This window comes from Sorex araneus, chromosome 1 (assembly GCF_027595985.1).
Source record: "Sorex araneus isolate mSorAra2 chromosome 1, mSorAra2.pri, whole genome shotgun sequence".
Lineage (NCBI taxonomy): Eukaryota > Metazoa > Chordata > Mammalia > Eulipotyphla > Soricidae > Sorex > Sorex araneus.
The window spans coordinates 369,081,008-369,107,961 of NC_073302.1; the positions used below are offsets into that span (position 1 = coordinate 369,081,008).

The window sequence follows — 26,954 nt, forward strand, 5'->3', positions numbered from 1 at the left end:
ATGTGTGTGATACGACATTTTTCCTAGTTCCATAGTTTACCATATCTGAAGAAAACTCTTGCTTCATTATTTTGTTAATTTGGAAAGTTGATTTTGAAATGAAAAAGTTCTTCCTTCATCTGTGGCCAGACACTTAATTTCATTTTCTTCTGAAGTTCCACTTTTCACTCACATCTTTAAAATAGCTGAGATTTATTTTTGTAATGTAATAAGATGATTTCTTGATTAGCTGGCACATGCATAATTTTTCCTTAGTTTGTTTGCTATTTTGTTACCAGCAGAAAATACTGTTGGCACTGAAATTCTGCTAGTAGACTTCCTATAGGTTAAATATACTATGTCCAGAGCTATAGTACAGTGGGTAGGGCATTTGCCTTGCACTTAGCCTACCCGGATTCGATCTTTGGCATCCCATATTCCCCCAAGCACTGCTAAGAGTAATTCATGAGTGCAGAGGCAGGAGCAACCCCTGAGCATCACCGGGTGTGACACCCCCACCAAAAAAGAGAAGAAGAAATATGCTGAGGACATATTTAATAACTTACCATCCTTCTCTGAGATTTTGTTTTTCTCTTCCATCAAGTTAGAAAATTACAGATCCTTAGAGGTAGATTTCTTCTACCTCTAAAACTACCATCTCAAAGCTAATCCCTCAAAGTAGCAACATCCATTCTTTTGAGTGTTGAATACTTTTTTTAAAAAAAATAGCTATCTTTTCAGTGGGCACCAGTTAATGACTGGCAAGCTTTGAGTAACTTTAAAATATATATATGTATATATATATATTTGATTGAATATGCCTGTCAATGCTGAAAATCAGTCTGTTCCTGAATGTTCTAAAAATACTCTTGTAGATAGATCTAAAGCTTTCCTTGTGAAATGGTGTTGATAGGGACAGATGGCTTCTCTAGCACATCCAGCTTTGGAGTATCTCTGTTATCATGGTATTCACTTCAAGTCAAGTCATTAAATATTTGGGATTGTTTTCTGAGTTCAGAATGTCCCGAGGAGGGCTGAGATATGGGACTCCTAAATACTGGCAAACTTAAAAACATAAATAAAAACACTGACTTTTATGAACTGACAAGAAAGTTTCCTCATTTTTTTATACTTAGTACTTTAACTAACCACTATCTCCAACCTATCTCCACACAATTGCTTTTTCAAATTTATGTTTTCCAAATTGCTTTGTGTCATAAAACACTTGACCTCTGAGGGCAACCCCCATTGTTTACTGGAACTTTTGTCTCCAGTGTTTCGTGCAAGGCTGTGCTTTTGTTGTGGCTCTGAGGGGTGGTCTAATTTATTAAATGCAACTATGATTGGTTTGAAAGTTTTCCCAAATTTAAGCCCTCAACTCAAGTCTGTACAATTTTGAAGTTGTACCAGCTCCAGGATTCCAGTTCATTGAAGCTTCAAAGTTTGGTATTGACCAGAGAGATCATACAGCAGGCAGAGAACCTGTCTTTCACTAGCCCACCTGAGACTGATCCCTAGCATCACATATGGTCCCCCAGTTCCACTGGGAGTGATCCCAGAGTGCAGGCTAGGAGTATGCCCTGAACACTACCAGGTGTGGCCCCAAAACAAAAACAAGAGCTTGGTACTATTGGGAATTAACCTGGAAATAACAAGCAAAAAGAAGATAGGAAGGACCTTCTGACAATTTTTAATTATAAGCAAAACTTTTGGAAGAATGCATATTTGATAAAGAGTAGAGTCAAACTTGACTTAAGTGTGCCACATCTGGACAGACTTGTTTGTCAGACTTTTGATCCTCTTTGAAACTCCAAATGTTCACTGTTATTTATATAAAAAGAACATATTTAATTTGTATTATCACTTTAATATTTTTATTTTTATTTTATCTTCCTTCCACCCTGAAATAGAAGAGAGGTTCGCAACTCTACAGGAAAATTATTTTTATTATTATTATTTTTGCTTTGTTTTGTTTAGGGGCCACACTAAGCAGTGCCCAGGGCTGTGCTCATAGGTCACTCCTCCCGGTGCTCAAGGGATGGTATATGGTGTTGGGGATCAAACTGGGGTCTATCAATGTAAGGCAAATGTCTTACCCCACTGCACTATATTTCTCTAGCCCCTATGTTTTTTCTATGATTTTGACTTTTTCCTCTCAGTTCCTAGTCCTGTGTGCTTGGCTTGCCTTTCAAATACCTTTATCAATATTTCATAGTATCTTGAGTTTTATTTGCCTATTTTAATATCCATTTTCTATGGCTCTGCAGTAAGCCCAGTGGTGTGGTCTCACCTTTCTTCCAGCTTGTGTCAGACTGTAGGAGGAGGTTTCTGAGATGTTTCCTGCAGAGACCAAAGGTGTGCCTCTCTGCAAACACCAAGGAATGTACAAAACATGAAGACACAAGAGTTTTTTCTTAAGATGTTTTGTATCTCCTGGCTCCTGTGCCATGTGATTTCATAGTTGCTACGGTAACTAGAGTTTTTTTCATTCCATAACTTGCATAAGTACTGTGGCTGCCCTTTTTATTACTGCTCTGCCCTCTGAAGTTGTGATGCAAATACACACACACACACACACACACACATATGCACAGTTTATCCTTCACCCAAAAAACAATTTGAAATAAGCAATCAAGTTCCCAACTTGAAGCCTTCCCATTTTTTATGTGCATTCCTCCAGAATTTCTATACATTTTATTTTTTCACTTTTTCTCAGTTTCGTTGAGATATAGTTGACAAAAGTGTGTTGTGTTAATTTATATACATACACATTGTCAAAGGATGACCATAATCAAACACATGTCCCTCATGTGTTTCATTTGTGTTTGTGTTGAGAACATTTCAGATCTGCTGTCTCAGTGGATTTCACTCATGCAGCACTTTTTAGTGAGGTGTTGATTTATAACTGTATCTCAGTTTCAGGTCTATTAGTTTCTTTATCATATTTTCAGCGATGCAGTATCTGTAAGTGACATAGTGCAATCACTGCTAAAAGTTTCATTTTTATCTCTTGCCATACAGTTGACCTCTTTTACCCTTTTCAGTACTTGGTCTCCGTGCTTTTATAAATGGGAAGAGGCTCGAGTGATGGTACAGAGGGTAGGGTGCTCAGATTCAATCCCAGCACCTCATATGGTTCCCTGAACCTGTCAGGAGTGACCCCCTCCAGAAGTAAGAACCAGAAGGAAACCCTGAGCAATTGCCGGGTGTGGGTCAAAAACCAATACATAAAATTTTTAAAAAATTAAAATTGAAGGGACTGGAGTGATAGTACAGCGGGTAGGGCATTTGCCTTGCACGTGGCTGACCCGGGTTCAATCCCTGGCATCCCATATAGTCTCCCCAGCACCGCCAGGAATAATTCCTGAACACAGAGCCAGGAGTAACCCCTGAGCATCACTGGGTGTGACCCAAAAAGCAAATAAATAAATAGATAAATAAATAAAATTGAAGAATATTTGGGTTTGTGGGGCTGGAGCAATAGCACAGCAGGTAGGGCGTTTGCCTTGCATGCGGCCGACCCGGGTTCGATTCCCAGCATCCCATATGGTCCCCTGAGCACGTCAGGAGTAATTCCTGAGTGCAGAGCCAGGGGGTAACCTCTGTGCATTGCCGGGTGTGACCCCCCCCCAAAAAAAGAATATTTGGGTTTGTTTAGAGTTAAGAGCTAGGGTTTTTTTCTCCACTTCAGTTTATAAATTATGTCTTTACATAATCCGAAAGCAATTCCAGATACAAGCAAGTTTCCCATAAGAGGAAGCTGGGAGAAGCCAGAACCTCAGGCAGCTGTGACTAGCTCTAAACATTCATAGTTGTTCCAATTAGCACAATTTCTGTGTGGCTACCAACCACGGGCCACTGTGTATTACTCAAGCCCCAGATGGCAAGTCTGTCTGCACTGGAATGCAGAAACTCTCTTGGTCACAGTTTGTGGCCTTTGAGCTACTTAGAAAATGTGTTAATATTGATATTTCCCCTTTAGAATTACTTGCATCTCCATCCTCCTTCCCCTACTCCCCACCTCTGTCTCTCTGTCTCTCTGTCTTTGTCTTTGTCTCTATCTTTGTCTCTGTATCTCTGTCTCTCTGTCTCTGTCTCTGTCTCTCTCTCTCTCTCACACACACACACACAAAACACTCTGACAGTCCTTAGAAACTGTATTAGATGGCATTTCTATGTAACATGTATGCTTATTTCTGTAAAACCTCTCAGGAAATAAATGTTGAGGTGTTATATGTCTGTTAAATCTCAGGTGAAATAGGACTTGTATGTGAGTGCCACCAGGCAGCATGCCAGTGAGGCTGAACTAAGTGCTCTTCTTAGTACTTCTCCCTCTCAGTGTTGCAAACCCCAGCTGACATCATACTGTCCCTGCAGGTGCCAGGACTGCCAGGGCTGACACATTCAGGATCAGGAGGATCCTGGTGCTTGTACAGGGAATCGGGTGGCTGATAATAGTCCCCCACCCCACCCTGTTCCCCTACTCCCATCCTTCCTCCACAGTGAGGAAAGACTGAGGGATCTCAGTGGAATGTCCAGGAATTCTCAATTCTTCAGTGTCAGTCACTCAGCTAGATCCTCTGTTGCCCTGTGACCAAGGTTTCTCACTTCCACTTCCAAAGAAACTAATGGGTAAGTTTGTTGCTTTTTCAGGCTGAACTGAATCTTTACCTGTTCCTTGGGGCATAGAACTAAGACAAGTATATGTTAGCTGTTTTTTCTTGTTGTTGTTTGTTTGTTTTTTGCTTTTTGGGGGGCCGTATCTGGTGATGCTCAGGAATTACTCCTGGCCTGCCCCAGGGACCATATGGGATGATGGAGATCGAACCCAGGTCAGCTGTGTGCAAGGCAAACCCCCCTACCTGCTGTACTATCACTCAAACCCTATGTGTTAGGCCTGAGGCTGGCAGAGCAGTGTCCCTCGTGCATCAGAAGCAGCAAGACCTAGGGTCCCCACTCTGACCGTGTATGACATCATACCTTGTTTTTTGCTCCTGGTTGTTTCATCCCATTTATATTTCAGTCTTTTCTGACTGCTCCCCTAATCATCATCAGGAACTCCACCCAAAGACTAGGGGCGCATAGGACATTAAGTAACCAAAATTTTTCTTTGGTGGGAGGGTGGGGTGAAGATTCAGGCAGGGAAGATAACTCAGTGATAACGTACTTGCTTTATAAATACGTATGAGGTGTCTTACATTCTATTCCTTGCATCTATCTATCTATCTATCTATCTATCTATCTATCTATATATATACTTGTATAGTATATATTATATGTATTTCATATATAAAATAGAAAGAAAGATTCAAGAAGAACTGAACTACTGAACTTTTGGTTGTAGAACTCCAAAAGAATCTCTATGGTTTATTAGTGCATGAGATGTGAAAGTGGGAAATATTGAGGTGAGTCCCAAAGAGAAACACCCAGAGCTTCTGTGAAAATGAGACCGTTCCTGATTCTGCCTTCCCTAGAAAGTCTCTGAGCCTTGCCTCCTTGGGTTCAGTGAGCTCTGTAATTAACTTCTGTGCAGGCTCTAGCTCTTAATGTTGTTTACAACACCACAGGGAGCAATTTTCAAAGCAACTGGGGAAAAAAATGAAGAGACAATATTTGTGTGTTTCTGGAGTTCTGGATCACATTCACCGCACGACTACATGAGCAGGATTCTAGTTGAGGCCCTGACACAAACCAGTTCTGTTGTGGCTTGGTGTTAACATTCCAATGTCATGTAGTTGCAATTCGTTTCTTTTCTTTCTGCATTCTTTTACTGGGGGCTTTCTCTGAATCTGGCACTCACAATTCTGCTTGTGATGTTAGAAGGTAGGTATTATCCCATTGTGCAGGCAAGAACTCTGATGCTCAGAGGTTGAACTATTTGTCAAGAGTATTAAGTCATAAGTCTAAGCTTCAAACTAAGGCAGATCCATTCTTATTGGGTGGTATCCGTTTCACTTGATTCTAGTTGTAATTTCTTTAAAGGCCTGACATCCTCTGAGTTGGGTTTGAGGACTGCTTAAGAAGTGGTTATTAGACATGAAATAAAGGAATGGACCAATGCTAGTATGAGACCTAGTGGAAGGGAGTTTGTTATGGTGTATGGATTGCTAAATTAGAGTCGCCTCATCACTGGTGAGTACCAGGTAGCTGTGAGTAGATCTTCCTTGTGATATAATAGTTTTGGATGCCTATATATCCCCTTCTTCTTTTTTTTAAGGGGGGGTAACACCCGGCGATCCTCAGGGTTTACTCCTGGCTCTGCACTCAGGAATTACTCCTGGTTATGCTCAGGGGACAACATGGGATGCCAGAGAATGAACGTGAGTTGGCCTCGTGCAAGGCAAATTCCCTCCCCACTCTAGTATGGCTCCAGCCTAATGCCTGTACATCTTCTGAGTGTGTATAATAGCCTCATCTTTCAGATGATACTTTGGACTTTGGGGTTACACTCTTCCTAAATGCTTGCCAGGATTTCTCCCTAGACTAGGCAAGCCTGCATGGCCCTGTCCTCTCGATAAAGTTGGTAGCCCCCTCTGCAGATGAAACCAGCTTTTCTATGCAAATGGAGCTGTCCCAGTCACATTCCGGCTCTGCGTCTGCCACAGGTGAGCAGAGCTTGGGGAACCGACTTCAGAGCTGCAGCTCCCAGCTGCTTGTCTCACTCTTTGTTGTTCTGCAGACTTTTTGCCTGGATTTCTCCTTTCTGGCCTTCAGTACTCTGGATTGAGTCCTCCTCTACTGAATCTCTGTTCCCTACCTCAGCCGATCTCTGTGCCTGTGTCTTCTGGCCATTCTGACCCCGAGTGTCTGTGTGCAGACCCATTGCTTGCCAGGCCATTCACTCCATTAGGAGGGCTTCTCTGAGTGGTAGCACAGCGCAGAGGGTGGGAGAAACCAAGCCTCTCTTCTCAGTCAGCAATACCAGAATGAAACTTGTCCTGCCTTCCCTGCCCATCATTGCAAACCTGCTCATAAACCAAGAACTCTTCATTTTTCCCTTTTCTTCTCTTTATTTGGTGGTGGTGGGGGTTTCCAAGGGGGCACATCCCACTATGATCAGGGCTCACTCCTGGCTCTGTGCTCTGGGGTCACTCCTGGAGGGGCTCAGGGGACCAGGATTATGTGCATGCCTGGCCGGCCCTAAGAACTATTCTTATTAGTGCTGGAGATTATGCAGCCAAAGAGTTAATAAAATTGAAAAGGGTTTTTTCCTTTAAAAAAAATGTGGAACAATTAATGAATTTGCCCAGGGGTTAGGCAAATTGTCTCTTTATTGTTCTAATTTTGAAATATGTATTGCCAAAATGAGCACAAGATTTAAGCTTTCATGATGAAAATGTTAACAGCTATGAGGTCTCATCTCACTCAAGAGTCACCTGGGATATATGGAGTATGAAACAAATTGTTGAGTCAGAAATGCAACAAAATGATGTGGAGATTAGACAAGGAGTGTTTAGGACAATAAAGCCTGAAGGAATTAAAGTAAGTCAGCAAGGAGTCTCTGGCATTGCGCATGTTTGAAGCTTTTTGATATGTGTATATATTTTTTAATGTAAATATTCTATTTTTTACCCAAATATTTTACTTTAGGGTTTCTTTTGGGGATCACTGAGCAGTGCTGAGGACGTCGTCCTGGCGTGTGCTCAGAGATCATGCTGCTGGTTTTTGGGGACCAAATACGGTGCCGGAGACTGAAGCCGAGTTGACCCTGTACAGGGCAAGCGCCTTCTGCTGTACTGTCTCTCTGGCCCCAGAACCACTTCAGTTTTTCAGTTACTCTCCTCGCAGATCCTCATGCTAAGTGGACACAAAGCATCTCGGGAAGGGAAGCCCATGGGCAGGTGTGTGACTTGTCTCCCTGGAAGGGGCCTCCTCCATCCCTGCTTCCTCTCGGTGCTGGTGGTCAGTGCTCTCTCATGACCGGATGAACTAGTGTTTGGGGGCCTGGAAAGGGACATCATGCAAGACAGTGCAGGAGATAAGCGTGTCAGTAACAGAGGGATGTGAGCTGTTCCTTCCCGCTTCCCCCACATTCTGCTGCACAGGGCTGGTGCCAACCCCGGGGGAGATGAGGTTAGCGTCCTCTCAGGCCTTTCCGGGACTCACTCCCTAGTGCTTTAGTGCTTCTTTGGACCTCTCCACATTTCCACAGTCCTTTGTACTTTCGTTTGTTTGTTTGGGGCCAGAGCCTGCAGTGGTCTTGACTCTGTGGCCAGGGATCAGTACTCATGAAGTTCCAGGACTAACTGGGGTGCCAGGGAGCGAACCCATGACAGCTGTGCGCAAGGCAAGCACCTTGCCCTCTGTCCTATCACCCTAGCTCCATATCCATAGTCTGTTAAACACTCTTAGCAACCTAGCTGAGGGCACCTCACTTTGCGCCACTAGCCAGCACCAATCCTCAAACTGATGCTGCCAATAGAAATTTATTCAGGATGAAGACACAATGATTTTGTGTTGTAAAATATCAAAGGGCTGGAGAGTGGGTGGGGCACTTGCCAACTGTCCTGGGTTCCATCCCCAGCACTACATAGGGTCCCTTGAGCACCATCAGGAGTGATCCCTGACTGAGCACAGAACCAGGAATACACCCTGAGCACTGCTGGGTGTTGCCTAAAAGCCAAACAAAATAAGACTACAAATATGTATTGTATGTATACCTGTCCCCTTCTGCACTCTGCTGAGAAGTTATTGACCAGTTAAACTTGGCCTCAGCGGTCACGTTTCTGGGCTTGCTGTCACTGAGGAAAAAGGGGGGGTGACTCTTAGACAACTTGTCTCATATGGGAGGGAACCAAGTTTAATGACATTCTGGTTTTGTTCTGTTCTAGCAGCCCAAAGCTTTCTGACCAGTCACATGCACTGGTTTTCTCTGGGAGTTTGGTCAAGTTCTTTTAACAGCTTTGTATTTGTTGTGAAAGTTAGCTACCAAGATTTTATCCCTTTGGGGGTAATGAGTCCGACAGTCCTGTCTGGACTTTCATTGAGTTACTGATCTTGTAGGTAAGTGACTTGTGGGGTAGGGCGGGTGCTCCCATGCAGGGTCTGGTCCAGGGGCCATGCCTGGCCACACTTGGCTATAACATGGGTCCATGTTATACCCCGGAGATGTGGTGCTGCTCAGGCCTCGTGGTGCTGTGGTGTGTGAATTATTAAAACAGAACCCGCTAACACTATGTAAATGCTGTCTGTCTGCCAGAGTAGTCGGTACAGAGGGTGCTCGCAGGCTAACACTTTGCAGTCTGGGAAATCTAAACTGTGACTCACCTTGACACTCACTGGCTTGCTTTGTCTCGGAGAACTCACGCCTAATCAGGTCTTTCTTGCTGGCCATATCCTTCTGACCTTCAGAAAACACGCTTTCTGTTTTTCCATGGGGGTGGGGGGACGGGGAACCGGATCATGAGTTAGATTGTCAGCACATTCTGTCAAGGTTATTCTCAGACAAAATTGTTTGGGGCTAGAAGAGATTATTTTTCCAGATAAGTATTCCAAGTCTGCGGTACCCACATTCACAGTCCAAGATTAGATGAGGGCACTGGGGCTTGGCACTGGGGCTGTGTGAGGCTGCCATGTTCGATGAGAAAAGAGATACCTAACTGATCAGTCAGGCACATTTTTTTATTTTTGCTGTGGTGACAGAAGTGAAATCAAGCCAAATGCATTTTGTTTGTTCTGGCCTTGGTTTGGGGACCAGACCTGGCCGTGCTTTGGGCTTTCTCCTGGCTCTGTGCTCGGGGGTGACTCCTGGCCAGGTTTGGGAGTTCCTATGTGGTGCCAGGGCTCAAACCCAGGTCAGATGCAGTGCAGAGCAAACACCTGACTCTTGTACTATCTCTCTGGCAGGAGCTAAATACTCTTTGCAGAACTGAGTGTATTTAGATGAATCTGTAGAACCAGATGCTATGGTCATCTTCTCCACCTGCTCTCCCAGAGTTGATGAGTGAGCTTATTCCACCTCTGTCTTTAGTGGTTTTTGTTTTTTTTGGGGTTATTTTTGCTTTTTGGGGGTCACACCTGGCGATGCACAGGGGTAACTCCTGGCTCATGCACTCAGAAGTTACTCCTGGCAGTGCTCAGGGGACCATATGGGATGCTGGGAATCGAACCCGGGTCGGCCGCATGCAAGGCAAACTCCCTACCCACTGTGCTATTGCTCCAGCCCTTTAGTGCTTTCTTAAACGAAACCCCAGCGGGGCTCCTTGGTTTAGCACCCATTTGCTGAAAATCCCCTTTTCTCAACTAGTTGTGAGTAAACCCTTTGGCCCCAAGTTCAGCCCAATCCAGGGTGTGTGTGTGTGTGTGTGTGTGTGTGTGTGTGTGTGTGTGTAAAATCCACCAAGCATAAAATCCACACTTATAAGCTGCTATTTGATGGCTACAGCTCCAAGATAGCCGAGCACTGCAAGGCCCAGCCGACTAGCCTTTATCTGACTGTTTCCCTTTCCAATTCCTGAGGCCACAGATACCATCAGACTTCTCTAATCATTGATTTGGTCCTTTTGCTCTTTGTTAAACTATTTTTTTTTGGGGGGGGAGTGGAGGAAAGCAGGTGACAGTGCTCAGGGGACCATGTGGTACTGGTGATTAAACCCTGGGTTCCCACATATGAAACAGATGTTCCAGCCCTTTGAACCATCTCCCTGGCTCCTGGTTGAGTCTTGAACTCTGCTCTGACCTCATATGGTTTCACTGTGGTCCCAGTCCCGTGCTCAGTCTTGTCAGCCTCCTTCTCTTGGAATTCAGTTCTCTGCCAGCCTCCACAAACAGGCGCTTCTGGACCTAAAAATCAGCTGCCTGTGCAGTTCTCAGCCTGACTCACAGATATTTAACGCCCGTTGTCAGGCCTATCAAACTGATTGGCCTGCTGGGCATTGAGGTAAGTCACAGTCCCTCAAGAGCTGTAGACTGTCACGTGTGTCAGCTGGGCTGGGACCACTTCTGGCCGCCCTTGGCCCAGCTATTTCTGAGTCGGCTTGGGTTCAGGCCCAGCCCCAGTGAGTGCTTGCTCGGTGATGTGTCTTGGCTAAGTGATTTTTTAAATGTATATTTTAATAACATTTAATGGTAGAATTACTGTAATGATTAAAGAAAGCAACAGACCTTAAGCTTTTAGCTTTGCCTGCTCTGAGAGAAACATTCAGTAAAGGGTATTACAGATTTATCTGTTACTCATAGCCTGATCTCTCCTTCACCACGCGTTCCTGTTATTTGACACAGGGCCCTGCTTGCCCCTTAGTGCTGGAGCTGGGTTCGCCTCTGCCTCTCAGGGATTACACGGTGTTACATTAAGTGCCTTTTAATGACCCACTGACAATTTCATAATATCTTATGCTGCACAAAATAATATGCGCTCTCTTAAATATTGCCCTGGGTTGCCTCGTGGCCCAGGGCAATACATCAGCCCCTCTCAGGTCAAGATGCCAACTTAAAGCAGGTCATTTTGGTGTGATAGTTAATCTCTTGCCCTGTCCCTAACAGTGTCCCCATTAACCTTGTCCAGTTTGACAGCATACCGGCTATTTTTTTTTCTCAACAGTTTAGCCATAAATGTCTGTCTCCTATGGCCAAGACTTAGAGCAAGAGAGCACACAGTGGGGAGCATAGTTCAATCACAGGATGGGACTCTCAAACTGAGACCGAGTAGAGTGATGAGGGGGCCTTGCTGTGGTGACCTGTAAACCACAATGAGGAAGAATTCTGCCTTTGAAAAGTAATCCTCTCTCTCCTCACTCTCTCCCTCTCCCTCCCCCCACCTCTCTCTCCCTCTCCCTCTCCCCCACCTCTCCTCTCTCTCTCTCTCTCTCTCTCTCTCTCTCTCTCTCTCTCTCTCTCTCTCTCTCTCTCTCTCTCTCTCTCCTCCACCCCACCCTGTAATTTGCATGGTTGTTGAACCTTTATCAGGCAAGTACCCTGAGCAACTAGGGAGGAATTGAAATAGAATTCACCTCACCTTGGTAGGGGGATGTTTGTGCCTGGAGTCTGAAGTGGTCCTTTTGGCTCCTCCTCTGGGCAGGTTGTTGTTGGGGCTAGGGTTTGGCCAAAGAAAGCTTCTTGGGTGAACATGAGTTCCATCAGATAGACTCATTTGGGGGAGTCAGATTTAAGTCTAAGTGAGATTTAAAACTCTAGACTCTTGAAAATGGCCTGCACATAAACATTTCACCCACTTTTCAGGCTTTACTGGGTCCTTAAACCCCTCCGTGACTGCCCCAAGCCCAAGTTAAGCTCTCTTGTCAGTATTCATGGCACCACAGTGCATCAGAGACTCAGGCCTGAGAGAAAAACTTGTTTTTTTTGTTTTTTTTTTTTAATTTTTTAATAGTTTATTTTTAATTAGTGAATCAACATGAGGGTACAGTTACAGATTTATACATTTTTGTGCTCATGTTTCCCCCATACAAAGTTCGATAACCCATCCCTTCACCAGTGCCCAGAGAATACTTGTTTTATGGGAGCACTTGAGAGTGGAGTACTCAGCTCAGCTCAGGCCTTTGGCAGTTCTGGCAGGGGCCTGAGCAATACCCAAGTTGGCATTTGCTCTCTAGTTTAGGTTCTCAGATAAACCAAAACTGGGCCAAGGATGGTGCTAGCCTAGACCTGGACTCTAAGCATCAGTGCTCCACCTTACCTTTCAAATAAACTATATATTTCTATTACTTCTTAGGCATTTTCCTCTTAAATGCAAATATGTCTTTCCTGTGAAAGTGAGAGGAAAAGGTAGGTCTACCAGGGAAATTTATCTGAGGCCAAAGGTCGTGGTTCCATTATCCATTTAGAGTCCAGGCAGGGTTGTAGCATGGCTATTAAGAATAAATAAATCAGAGTCACACGCCCACAAACTGGAACAAAGGGGAGGCGCAGGGGGACACCGGGCTCTTTCCTCTGTGCGCAAGGAGCCTGGGTGGCCGCGGTTCCCACACACAGATGGCCCTCAGACCGCTGGGCCTCTGCTGCTCCCCAGCCTGAGCTCCTCTTTATCTGGGTGCTTCTTCTCCTCCCCCACACCCCCTGCGCCTCCCCAATGTCATCCCACTGGCAAAACAGTGGGAAAATCCATCTGGCCATTGTTGGAGTTGCTTTTTCTCATCATCTCTTGCCAGGAGAGTTGGAAAGTGCTGAGTTTTGCACAGAGCAGAGGGCAAAATCGCCTGTTGGGGAAGGGAGGGGAATAGTGTCACTGCTCGTGGACAGACCAGGGCTGTGGGCAAAGGCGGGGAAGCCACAGACTTGTCCCCATGCAGTTGTTGATGGTCCCTCCAGGTCACTGCTGGCCTGCAGGACCCCCCTGGCCTGGCCTCTTTTCTCCACTCTAGAGGTCCTCCAACTTCCCTCAGCCATTTGATTGTTGAGTTGTGATTCATCATTCTCTGAGCCCCATTCCCTGCCCTCATTTTCAGGAACATTCCTGTTTGGGCGAGGAGATTGCCTTTTCCTTTTCAGCTGCCCCTTCTCTCCCCATCTCCACACTACTCTGTCCCCACCCTCCCTCCCTTTCATCCTCTGGTCAGATTGCAGCCAGAACATGCCAAGAGATGAACACATGGGGTTTCTTGCTTGTGCTTCAATCGAGACCCCAAACCCTGGGCATCACGGGGCAGCTCAGCACGAAAGGGTGTTGGTGTAAAAATTTGTGGTGGATACCAGGCCAGTTTCACTGGGGCACCCCAGATGGAGCAGGCACAGTCTCCCCACCTACTCCAGATGGAATCCCAGTCACCAAAGGCTTCCACAAGCAAGGCCCAGGTATGTGGGTTCCATGACTGAATCTCCAGGCCGCATGGCAACAGAGGACCCAGGCTGTCCCTCCCTGGGTCCCCGCCTGCCCAAAAGACTGGCTCTCATGTCCACAATTTGCCTCTGGGCTCCATCTTAGTGTACCAACAGCCCTGGCCCAGAGACTCCCAGTTGAATCTCAAGATGTATTAGTGCCATACAGAGATGTCTCTGAACCCAATAATTTACAGTCTGGAAATTTACATTTACAATAGTGGTCGCGCAAGCTCTCATGATATTCAAAATGAGCAATGGAAGACATTATCTAGTGTCTGCCCCGGCAGGTAGGCTTGAATGGTGATGGGAAATTTTGAGCAAAACATAATGCTCCAAATTAGAGAGAGTATTGGGGAAATTGTCTGCCTTAGAGGCCAGGTGAGGACTGGGATGTGGGTGGTGGAAAATGTGCACTGGTGGAGGGATGGGTGTTCCATCATTGTATGGCTGAATCTCAAACATCAAAGCTTTGTAACTCTATCTCACGGTGATACAATTAAAAAAAAAGTAATGTAGAGTTCATGCCCAATTCAATCAGCTTAATCAATGGCTGAACAAATAGCAGTACTCCTACATTAGTTAAAAAAAAAAAGTTTGTGGTGGGGTTGAAAGAAGCCAGGCTTTGCTCTGGATTAGGTGCTCTCAGAAGGCCTGGAGCAGGTCTGTGACTGAATATCCAGAAGAGAGACGGCCAGGTAGAGCAGAGCGACGCTTGTGACAGGGAAGCCACCCCCTGGGCTTCCTGGTATGTTCTGGCTCTATCAGTACTCCTGCTTTATCTGTGCTCAGATATGGTGATCGAGTGGCTATGTTCTGACCTTGCTCCCTTGTGGTCACCAAGTGTCCTGGTCACGTTTTGATTTTCTGTGAAATCATAGCTGTTCAGCAGGAGAAGGTGAGGCCCAGCTGTGAGTGCCAAGGCATCTCCCAAACTCTTCCCAACACCAAATGGCCTAATCCCCGTCCGCCAGGTATTTGCCTCCTCTACAGCCCTTGGATCTTGTGGACCAGGGTGGCCTTGCCGTCATCCTCTCCATGTTTTCCCCCCGGAGTATCCACTCCTCATTTGACTCACTCTTTCCCTAACCAGACAGACACCGTATGGTGATGAGGTGCTGTTTTCCTGGTGTGCTGACTGCCACTCAGAATCCCGCCCCCCCTCACCTCCTGTTGCTGTCTCCTGTGCCAGCCCCTCTCCTGAGACCACATGGGCTCCATCATTCACTGTTCACCTTGAAGTGAACAGTGGACACTTCACTGGAAAGGCATAAAATGACAACTGTCTACTTTCTACCATCAGCAGTCAACAAAGCAGTCAACCAATCATTTTGTTGGTAGTTTATTTATCCCCTGATGCGACCCCTCAGAAATAAACTTTTCCAATTATAGTCTCTTTAAGCCACCTTCACCCTGAACCCCCTTCTCCCAGAACAGGGTCTCAATTTCCACTTTATTCTGGGTACCATATCCAGTGGAATTTCCGCTTCCTTATGTCCTGCCGCCATGTTGTTGGTTCTAACCCCCGGCCCATGTTCTTTCCCTCAGTTCCCTCTAAAGAATTATATTGAGTTCTTTTTCTAGCCTAACCCCACCATCTCTGTGCCAGATCCCATCACCTCTTCTCAACACCCTGTCTACCTGGTGTCTCCCCTTCTCGGTGAAAGGCCTCAGAGATGCTGTTTCCTGTTCACTTTCTCCCCTGGCTCACTCAGTTCTCTCCTACCTCTGAACCCAAGGCAAACACCTCTTCCTTGCTTTCTCTGAGACATACCATCTTTGTCACTGTGCCCCTACAGATGCCCTTTCTCCTTGGACACCCTGACAAGAGGTCTTCTAGTTCTCCTGAGTCTTCTCAGGTTTTACTTCTTTATAGCTCTGTGGGGCTGGAGCGATAGCCCAGTGGGTAGGGCATTTGCCTTGCTCGCAGCCGTCCGGATTCGATTCCTCCGCCCCTCTCGGGGAGCCCAGCAAGCTACCGAGAGTATCTTGCCTGCACGACAGAGCCTGGTAGAGCCTGGCAAACTATCCAAGCATTCGATATGCCAAAAACAGTAACAAGTCTCAGAACGGAGATGTTACTAGTGCCCGCTCGAGTAATACAGTGATACAGTGATAGCTCTGTGAAGACCAGGATTCTTCCACTGACTCTGATCCTCTTAGTCAGCCTCTTTCCTACTCCCTCTACTCTGATTTTCTTCCTTAATCCCCATCTCTGCAGTTTCCTTTCTCCTCTGACACCCTCCCCCACCTTCACACCCTCACTCACTCCCAAAACTTCCTCAAATGTTTCTCTGTCTGTGTCTCACCTTACACACATCAATCCCCTGAAGTATTAACCACTAGCCGTCCAAAACTAAGTTTATCAGCCTCTCCAGAGCCAGTCTCCCAATACTTTTTTTTTTTTTTTTTGGTTTCACCTCATGCCTCTTGTGCTCTCAGCCACCCGTCCTCAGTCATCTCTAACCAGTAGACCCCCTGGATTCTACCTTTCCTTTATCTCTTGCCCCTTGCCTTGTTTTAGGCTGCTCACCAAGTTACCCCTTACCCCTTAGTTCTAATGCAACCTCCTGGTGTATCCGCTGAGGGCCACTTGGTGTCCAGTACAGAACCTTACCCAGAAGAGACCCCTTGCTGTCAATTGAATGAATGACTGTAAATGAGGCAGTTAATGTTTAACATGCATTTCATGAGCTCTTTATCATCAGGCAAATTTCCAATCATTAGTCCTCTGAATATTTTTCTCCTTAACCAAGCAGCCACTGGAATAAACTTTCACGCCCAGAACCTCAGCCTTGGTCCCCCTGCCCCTTTTCAGGAAGAACTCCAGAGAAGGGCACCTGGGTCCTTCTTGAGAGCCAGGGGTAACATGTTGGGTTAGTCCACTGTCATGGCAATTTTAGATAACTTCCATCTCTCTTTGTACATCAGCTTTTCGCTCCATTATTTTTGCCTTCTTCTTTTGTGTAATGGGTTTTTGAAATGGAAGCTATCATTGAGCAATAAGGTGCTATTGATAGTACATCAATAGAATGCAGCTATCCTTCTGCCCAATAGAGTGTGGCTGTGCTCTGCACATCCCTGTGATACATATTAGCCACACAGATGTCGGCAGAGCCCTTCCCATCCATATGTATGTGCGCGGCCCGTGGAAGTTAATAATGCCATATATCACGTGCACAAAGGATGTGAGATGTACTTCAACCTGACAGCGGGCTCATATCAAATGAGAACTAGCTCACGAGGAGAGCAAAACCAGGGAAAGTGGTTGTCCTTCCAGATCTTCTGTTTGCTAATTTATTTGTTACTGAATTTGTTATTGAATCAGTCCCCCACCTCCGTTCTGCATTTTTTCTTTCCTGGTGGTGGTGGGTTCAATCTTTTCCCCTCTCCCTAGTTACCAAGATGGACCCCTCCCTTCAGTCACATGGATAACAAAAGAACCCCCTTTGGAGAAAGGAGAGATGGCAATTATACATTGGTATTCATGTTACTGGAGTGACACCACTGTCCTCCGGGAGTTTAACAATGGATATCCAGCATTAATTGCCACAGTAACTGCGCGCCTGACCTTGCTGAGATGTAATACATCAGCTTTACATAGTAAAATTATTTACCACTGAAAGATTTGGAAAAGAATGATCGTGAAATTGTGCTGCTGTTAGGAATGACTAATCTTCTTTGTTTTTAAGTGGATCCTAGACGTCTCAAATGACTCAGTCTCTGATGTCTCAGGAATCAGGACAGTGGGTGTTGAGACCATATTTGAATCCCTGATTTGGCTGGGAATTATGACCAGATTAGCGCCTTCCCATTCTTAGGAGAATTCGGAGGATTGGGGCATACTGGCTGCTGGTGTCTAAAGCTTAATCCTCCACACCACAGGTGTGGCCCCAAAACAAACAAAAAAATGAAGAAGGGAGGAAAGGAGGGAGAGAAAGAAAGAAGGAAGGAGGGAAAAAGGGATGGAAGGAAGGAAGGAAGGAAGCAAGGAAGGAAGGAAGGAAGGAAGGAAGGAGGGAGGGAAGGAGGGAGGGAAGGAGGGAGGGAGGGAGGAAGGAAGGAAGGAAGGAAGGAAGGAAGGAAGGAAGGAAGGAAGGAAGGAAGGAAGGAAGGAAGGAAGGAAGGAAGGAAGGAAGGAAGGAGGGAGGGAGGGAGGGAAGGAAGGAAGAAAGGAAGGAGGGAGGGAGGGAGGAGGCAGGAGGCAGGGAGGGAGGGAGGTTGGTTGCCAAATCTGACAGCCCCTAGCACAATGGACCTAGTACATTGTATCTATTGGGGAAAGAATCTTACATTAATACCTAGGTAGGATTTTCTGCCTCTAATGGCAGCAAGTGTATTCTAGGAACCCTAGGATATCCCCCTTCACAAGGAAGCTCACTTGCAAGCAACTTCTGTTGCTTTCTGACTTTTTTTTTTTTTTTTTGCCAGTCCTCAGAAAGACTGCCACCAGGTCCTCTTGCCTGCGTTTCTTCCAGGGCTACCTCCTGCTCACCATGGGGGAGGGGGGCAGGCAGGAGGCACACACCCCAGGGAGGGTTGCAGGATAAGCACTGCTGGATCAGCAGGGAGCCGGACTCCCCTGCCCTCCCTCCTCAGGCCACCAGAGCTGTGTGTGCAGAAATGAATGATGGCTCAGCCTGCTCTGCTGTTACAGAGGGGCTGAGGTGAAGAAAGCCAGGGCACTCTCCCATGCCACCCAAATGTGGGCCTAGATTTGAATTGCAGAGTCTTTGGGGGGATTTGTTTTGCTTTTGTGTTTGGGTGTTTTCTGGCAAAGCAAGAGTACCAGGGATGGGAAGGCTTCAGGTGTGGGAAGGGAATAAACAGAAGGATGGAGTGGGTCATTCTGTGCCTACCCGTTAGAGCTGAGGACCTAGTGATGTCCCTAGTGAGGGACAGGACCCAATGCTGATCTAGGGCCTGCTCACTCGTTTGCTCTTCATATGCTTTGAAGTTTCCTATGACTTTCCAAGTTTAATGCCGTGAATATTTTAATTAACCAAGGAAAACAAAATGTTGTACATAGTCAATCAGTAGGGTGCCTTTCATGTTGGTGGGGGTCTTGGGATTTCCTAAACTCAGGTTTTAAAAAGCAAATTCTCTAAATCCCCTCCTTCTCATTCCTATTCCTCTGCTATTTTCTTTACAGCCTTTCCCTCTCTAATGCTTCATAAATGTAGTGTCCGAGGGAGATTCCTGACCAGACTCCCCGAATTTAACTCACAATAAAAAAAAATGAGGGTGAAAGGGGGGGCAGAAAATAAAGATTTGGTTAGTTTTTTATTTTTCTTTTTAATTTCCTTTCTCTCTCTTGCCTTCCCCCACCCATCAATGCAGGACGAGGAAGCGCCCCGGGTGCAGGTTAGAGAGCAAGAGGAGAACGTGCTGGTGCTGAAGAAAGTGCAGGGCAGCGGCCCGGCCCCCCCTGCGGGCGGCGAGGAGAGCGATTGGAGGTGAGTTGCACCGGGCTGGCTGGCGCTGCTGCTCGCCTGCGCCCGCGCGCTCTCCGTCTCTCCCTCTCTCCCTCTCTCTCCCTCTCTCTCTCTCTCTACCTCCTCTCCCCTCCCTCCCGCTCTTCTCTCCGCCTCTCGAGCTTTCTAGCTGACTGCAGAGCTCGGAGCAGCCAGATGGACTCGGTTCCCCGTGGAAGGACAGCGATGGCAAGCTCCCGGGGCCTGTAGGGGAATGCCTTTGTTAGTCGCGGCGCGCCATGGGCAGCTCCCGGCTCAGGGTCTCGGACCCTCATCTGGAGCGGAAGGAGGCGGCGGCGCTGTCGGAGCGCGAGCTGCCCCCGCCGACCTTCGATGTGCCTTATTTCAAATACATTGACGAGGAGGACGAGGACGACGAGTGGAGCAGCCGCTCGCAGTCGTCCACGGAGGATGACTCCGTGGACTCCCTGCTCTCTGACAGATACGTGGTGGTGTCCGGGACCCCGGAGAAGATTTTGGAGCATCTTTTGAATGACTTGCACCTGGAAGAAGTCCAGGACAAAGAAACAGGTAAGACAAGGGGGGAGGTGTCTGGAGGGGCGGATGGAGGAGTGGGGGGTTTCCAGGCGTCCCTCATCAGTGGCCTTGGGGCAAGGCTTCCCCCAACCCGCGGCTGAAGCCAGGGTGGGCTTGAAAGAGCATATGCTTTGAGGGTCTCCCCTTTGGCCTCTTGCTGTTTTGTTTCAATCCAGTAAATGGACACATGGAGATGCAAGCAGCTGTCTGGGTCGGAGCTGTACAAAGAAAATGAGGCTAAGGCAGATGTTCTTGTTTGCTAGGGAATTTTTGTACCAAATTGCACCTAAAGGCAGTTGGCAAGAGGCCAGTGTTCTACAGCCAGCGTTCAGCAGGAAGGCGTGGGGCGGGGGAGGTAGGTAGCCTTCCCCTGGCCCGTAGGTACCCCTGAACTTGGAGGAGCAGCCTCCCCACCAAAGATGAACAATCAGAGCAACTATTCAGCAACTGAGTTCTGCGGCAACTTCTGGCTTTTTTTTTTTTTCCCAAGTGGCTTCCAAACTGCTCAGAGCAAGCCCTGCTGTGTTGAATATGGTTCACGTAGCTTTTCTGAGCAGAGATTACAATTTGCTGGTCTGGGGCCATCAGACTTCTGGCCCTTTCTATTTAATCTGGAGACCAGTTATCCAGTGAGCTGTTTTACCTTTGTGCTCCTGGAAATACGACTATTGCATTCACTAAAAGACCAGCTTACTTCCTTGATCAAGGAAAGGTTACACTTGCATCTCCCATCTAGAATCTGTCATTTGTTCCAGCCTACAGTTATTATTTTTAATGAACGCACCTCTGGCTGCAGCCTGAATTCTGCAACTCGATCCCTTGACTGAAATGTACTTTATGCTGTGATGCCCACATTTTGTAATATATTGATTGCTTCAGTCAGCTGTGGTATTAGTGCTGGCAAATCCGTAGTTAGGTGTCTCTCCAGCGAGAAGGATTGTGAAATGATAAGTGTAGGTGGGAGCGGAGTTTCCTTGCATGTCAGTAATTTTGCCTGAACATAATTGATGCCTGGCTCTATATTATTCTACAAAGAACATTTATAAAGAAACAAAAATGTGTATGTGGGTTTTAAAAAAAATAAGTGACCCAGTTGAATATATTGTAGTAACATTATTGTTTGATCTCAAAATTAAAATAAACATTTTATTTTCCTTGTGTTTGGGTGGGGAGGGATCAATAGTTGCCATTTTTAGGCAAACAAGATCAAAGGAAAGTATGTTCTTACAACATTTTGCTGGGGTGCTTTTATATCTACAGTCATATTTTGTACATTTCAACCCTATCCCCATGATATGCTTCAGCAGATACAATTATCATGAAAGTGGGCATCATTTTTTTGTGGGCTAGCCCCCAGGTTGCTACTCAGGTAGTTCAGACTGTATTACAGACAAATAATGGGCCATTAAAGGACCTCTTTAAACATGGGTGGTGTTTGAGAGGTTGAATGCTTTCTTTTTCATAGCACCTCAGTTCTGTTCTACAGTACAATAGGTCATATTCGTAAGGGTTCAAACTATTTGAACCATGCTTGATTTTCTTTTTACCTTTCTATCATCTATTTTGGGAGAAGGATGGTCTGGGTTTCCCCCTCTCCCCCTCTCCCCCCAGCCCCCAATTTACAGTTTAACACAGAGAATGAGATGACAGTAACTGAGTAGTACCCTGTTGGGAGATGGTGCTGTGCACAGGGTCTAGTGACTATTATTCCTGCTCTCTACTCAATTACCCCAGCCCCGAGACCAAATGTGTCACTTGGGTCATGCACTCAGCAGAGCGCAGAGGACCGAGCTCAATGAACCGACCTTCGCCTGTAGGAGGAGGCTGGCCAATCAGGCCTCACCTCATTCTTCTCATTTCCTTTGCATTTGCAGAGGCGAGCACGAAACTTCTGACTTTCTTACACTATCACTTGAAGGGGAAACACAGTAGCAAGTTTTCCTCTGGCCACAAAAGAGTTTTATGGGGATAAGAGTGACAGTATGGTGGGGGTGGGTCACTTGCCTTGTACACAGCCAGCGAGGGTTCAATCCCCAGCACCCTTTATGCTCCCCCAAGTCCCACCTGGAGTGATCCCTAAGCACAGAGCCAGAAGAAAGACTCGAACACTGCCAGGTATGGCCCCAAAACAAAAGACAGAGATCTTTATGAAAATGTCAAATTTAGAAAGTGATGGATATGTACCTAGTGTGAGTGCCAAAGCAAAAGTCACATATTGTTCTTCAAAACTTCACATGCAGCACGTAAAGAAAAAGTAACAGGAACCAGGCGGGTTTTGGTCAATAGCATTTAAAGAAATATAAGACCAAATAAATGTTATGTGCCTAGTGAAGATGCGTGGTGTTTAGCATGTTCTTGGTTTGAATCTGAAAGGAATCACATATTTAAAGTCATCAAGGCACCCTTTTGTGGCCAGAGGTGAATTTCACCTCTTCCTCTGAGGCCGGCTGGCATTCCTCCCCATAAAGGGCCTGTGTGTGCAAGAGCCTAATAGAGTTGCACAAGCATATGGAAGACAGATGGAGGAAAATGAGAAGGGGCTGCAATAAAAGTATACAGCAGCATTTTTATGTTCTTGAGCTCCCCTTTTAGGGAGATGGAGCCATCTGGGGCCAAGTGCAACCATATGGCCACCATCCACATGGCCCGATGGCAATGGGGAGGAAAGGGTTCTTGGGAGGAAATAGCGTGGTCCTGGAGTCTGGTTACATCTGTTCTGCGTCTGTACTCACCAGAGGCTGGGGAAGCTGACTGAGCAGGAGTCCATTCCCATCTCTTTCCCATCCAGTCACTTCATTGTGAAAAAGCAGATGAAAGTTTCAGTAGAGCAGGCCTTTTATTGGTGCTCACCAAGGACAAAGTGAAGTGATTTCTAATTGATAGAACCTATGCAGGTGGATGAAAGTCTACTTTATTGCATGGAATAAGAAAGAAAATGCCCAGGCTATAAGAATCATTTATTTCTCTTGGGTCTCAAGTCAAGAATAGAATAACTGGGGTCTGGATCGATAGTACAGTGGGGAGGGCGTTTGCCTTGCACTCAGCCAACCCAGTTTCGATCTTCGCATCCCATATGGTCCCCCTGAACACCACCAGAACTAATTTCTGAGTGTAGAGCCAAGAGTAATCCCTGAGCATTGCTGAGTGTGACCCCAAAACCCAAACAAACAAACAAACAAATACAATAACTGGCTTGAAGGGCTAGAGAACAGGCTTTGTATGTAGGAGTCCCAGGATCCAACCTCTGATCGAACCAAGAATGGTTCTTGGTTCTTGAACCAAGAATGACCCCCTCCCCCATCTACCCTCATCCCCCCGCCCCCCCCGCCCCCCCACACACTGTGGCCACACTGAGAGCAGCCCCCGAGCACTGATGGGTTGGCCCCAAACAAAGACTACATATAGAAAAAGACTCAACATAGGAAACACTTGATGCCATATTCCATCTCTAAACCAAAGTGAGTTTTAGAAGCAAACATTGCAGAGATGATTAGAAGCAGCCTACTACTGATTTTCCCGGCAATGCTTTGATCCACACAACATTTACCATACTTTTATCATCTCCTACATCTGTACCTTTTCCTTGTGGTAGTGGTGAGCATGAAAAGTCATCCATCACTGGGAAAGGAAAGAAAGGAGAGAGGGAGGGAAGGAAGGAGGGAGGGAGGGAAGGAAGGGGGGAAGAAGGGATTAATTCTTTAATTTCTTTAAAATGGAAAAACCACTTGAGTCTGGTAACAGCACAAGGAATTGTGGAGGTGGAAAATGACTAAGGCTGTTTTCAAAGATTTTTCCTTTTTTCAAGGTTCAGGTTTCGACTTGAAACGTTTGGACTGTTTGAGCAATGTCAAGCAGCAATGTCTTTCATCTCTCATCTGCCCAGAAGTAGGGCAGCCATCACTGGGCACTGCTGTGCCAGGAGAATTAGCAAGGAAGCAAGAAGGAAAGAAACCAGAAGTGATAGCAGAGCTGGCCAGGGCAGCTGGGACTAACCAGCCCTGGGTTGGCAGGGGGTTCTACTCCTAGTTAACCCTTTCTCTTCCTTAGAAAAGAGAAATTGCATTTTGTTTAGAGATCATTCATAGGGAATGATGATTTCTGTTTCAAAGCAGAGGGGAAACTTTGTATTCAATGGGTTATAGAGAGAAAAATCTTTGACTTTTTTAAAATTCTGAATCTGCATTATGACATGATGTTAGGGAGACTGTCAGAGGAAAATACAAAGTTAATTGTGCCTCCCCTCCTTCTTTTACCTTATTCTTTTCTATTTTTATGAAGTGCATGTACTTATGATTATAGATTTCCAAGTAAAACAAGGAAATAGAAAATAGAATGGTAGGGCCAGGTAAAGCCTATCCACTGATTCTTATTAAGCCTAACCTGCTTTCTTAGAATTGGGCGATTTGCTCCTGTCCTGGGCCCCTGGGTGCTAGCTGGCAGCTGCTTTCACTGGCACCTGGGAAGTTAAGCGGCATGTCTTATACTTGTGGTGATGGGCAGCGATCTCTGGCAGTGCCCAGGGGACATGACAGGAGGGGCTGGCTCCAGCTGTCAAGTTCAGAGTCAATCTCCATTGCTACCTTATGGACTTTTGTCAAGCATTGTACTCAAGGAACACTGATTAAACTGGGAAAGACACCTCATTTTTTTTTCAATATCCTCATCTTCTTGCCTGCCAGTAGTCAGTCCAGTAAATGCATAACTCTGGTGAGCCAAACTTAAGTATGTTTTTCCTGGTCCCCAGAAAGATCAAAGACAATTTAAGGAAGCTTCCTTGATTTCTTCACCTTTTAGAACTTCTGGAGAGAGGTTTGTCCCTCTGTTCTAGATTGCTTGCAGGTCACATCATCATCATCATCATCATCATCATCATCATCATCATCATCATCATCATCATTCCATTGATTGTCGATTTTCTCGAGTGGCCTCAGTAACATCTCCATTTGTCCTAGCCCTGAGATTTTCGAAGCCTCTCTTTACTTGTCCTTCCCAATGGTGCTGCATTGGAGGCTCTTTCAGGGTCAGAGGAATGAGACCCAACATTGTTACTGGTTTTGGCATATGAATATGCCACGGGGAGCTTGCCAGGCTCTCCCAGGTCACAAGACTTTAATAATCTAATAGCAGCATGGTTTCTGCAGGACCAAAGCTTTTTAAAAGGATAAACATTTTTAGATAATGCAAACTCTCACTTTGACTTTGAATGATTAATATGTGGGGGATTATCTTGTGCTTTTTGTTTGTTTTCTTTTTGTGCCCCACCCGGCATGCTCCAGGTCTACTCCTGGCTCTGTGCTCAGAGGTCACCTCTGGAAAGCTAGGGGATCATATGTCATATCAGGGATCAATCTCGGGTTGGCTGCTTGCAAGGCAAGTACCCTACCCATTATGTTAGATCCTCAGCCCCTATACTTTCTATTTTTATTTTTGTAGGGTCAGGTAACAAAGACATCAGTGGATTTTATCTTTGGCTGCCAATGAGCACTATACAAAGCACTTTTTTAAAAATATCAAAATATGTGAAGCTAGAGTGGTAGTATAGCAAGTAGGGCATTTGCCCTGCACACAGCCCACCTAGGTTTGATCTCCAGTACTACATATGATCCCCTAAGCCTACCAGGAGTGATCCCTGAGTGCAGAGTCAGAAGTAAGTCCTGAACCTGGGCTCCAAAACAAAAAACAAAAAACACATCAATGTACGAATTCCTAGGACTCCTTCTTTCCCCTTCTAGAGAGATTTTTCTGTTCTGTTAACCTGAGTTAGGGCCAAGGCCTTATGGGCTTTAAAAGCTCCCCAAGTGCTATGTTAACATGCAGCGAAGTATAAGTGCCATGGAAACAGAGTATTAACTTTGCCTTCCTTCCTTATTTTTAAAGATGTGGGCCACATTCCTAAGAAGTTAAACTTACGTTTTTCCCCATGACTGTTAGGGGTCTCTTTCCCTCTTGCCTTCACTTGTCCTCCCCTCTTCCCTAGCCTCATATACAATGAATCATGGCCTTAGAGTCTCTGCAGCCTTGAAGATACAAAATTCACAAACCTGCACTATAAGTCCTTCTGGTGAAGTGGTTTTGAAAGAAGGAGACACTCAGAGGCAGCAGAGGTATAGGACACACAGCTGTTTGATTTCCCAACTCTTGGGATGAGGAGGTGATGACAGCATGGACAAAACCCTTTGTCTCACTACAAACATCTCTAGGTGATCCTTCGGTCTCATAGCCCCAAATGCTTTTTCTTTAAGAAACATTTTCAAGAAATAAAAAATGTACCTTGCTGAGGATTCTAAAGCCCTAAGTCCCAGATCGGGGTCTCATTAATAAACCAGCCTAAGACCTTGAACATGCCATACAGCACATTATCGCTCCAGTTCTCAGATTCATAAGGATCTGTAGCATCCTTGGTTCTTTCCAAACTTTAGCATTGTAGATATGGAGTGTTTAAAATCCATATTGACAACTTCCAGCACTTTGTGGTCATTTTAGGTGGAAGTCATCATCCCAGAGTCATTGCACAAGGACTCAACATCATTGATCTAATCTCATGTTGCTTGATATGGCTGCATTCCGTCAGCCTCCCAGAGCTGTTAAAATGTTGATGAGGTATAAAACTTGAAATCCAAGCTCAGTGACCATACCTGATGGTGATTTAACTGTGTCTATAACCTTGCCAACGGGAAACTTTTAAAAGTTCCTTTGTGAAATTGCACTATGACATTTCCAGAGAATAGGTTTGATTTATCATCTGCTGGTGAAATCCATTTGCCGGGTTTTATTACCAGGCCATTTGGAGACATTCAAAAACAGTCTGTGGCAGAAAAAAAATAGTTTTCCCTAGTGATGAATCCACTCACCCCACCCTTATACCAGCTCACTCCTCCTGATTTCTTTCCTTTCAGCTTTACCTGCTGCATCTGTAATAAAATATAACTGTACCTTTTCCAGTTTTATTTTTTGCCCACCGTTCTTTTTTTTTCTTAATTAATGTTTTACTGCAGTAGTATTTGTTCAAGCATGTAAATGCTTCTGTGTTACAAGGGTACATTGTTTGCATTGTTTTCACCAGTATCTAAGAGCTTGTTCTCATTGGCCACTGTCTCTTCCCTTATTCATCACATACCACCTACGAGTGAGACCATGCAGTATCTGTCCTTCTCCTTCTAACTTATTTTGATTAGCCTGACACCCTGTGGTCAA

General features: G+C 45.7%; 1 protein-coding gene across 1 annotated transcript in view; it reads left to right on the top strand.

Moving 5' to 3' along the window:
• The window catches only part of RAPGEF5 (Rap guanine nucleotide exchange factor 5), a 259,477-nt gene that overhangs the window by 161,581 nt on the left and 70,942 nt on the right, over positions 1-26,954 (top strand). Inside the window, exons 10-11 of the mRNA XM_055124161.1 lie at positions 19,090-19,205; positions 19,666-19,754. Of these exons, the coding sequence (XP_054980136.1) occupies positions 19,090-19,205; positions 19,666-19,754 (205 nt within the window). The remainder of the gene's footprint in view (positions 1-19,089; positions 19,206-19,665; positions 19,755-26,954) is intronic.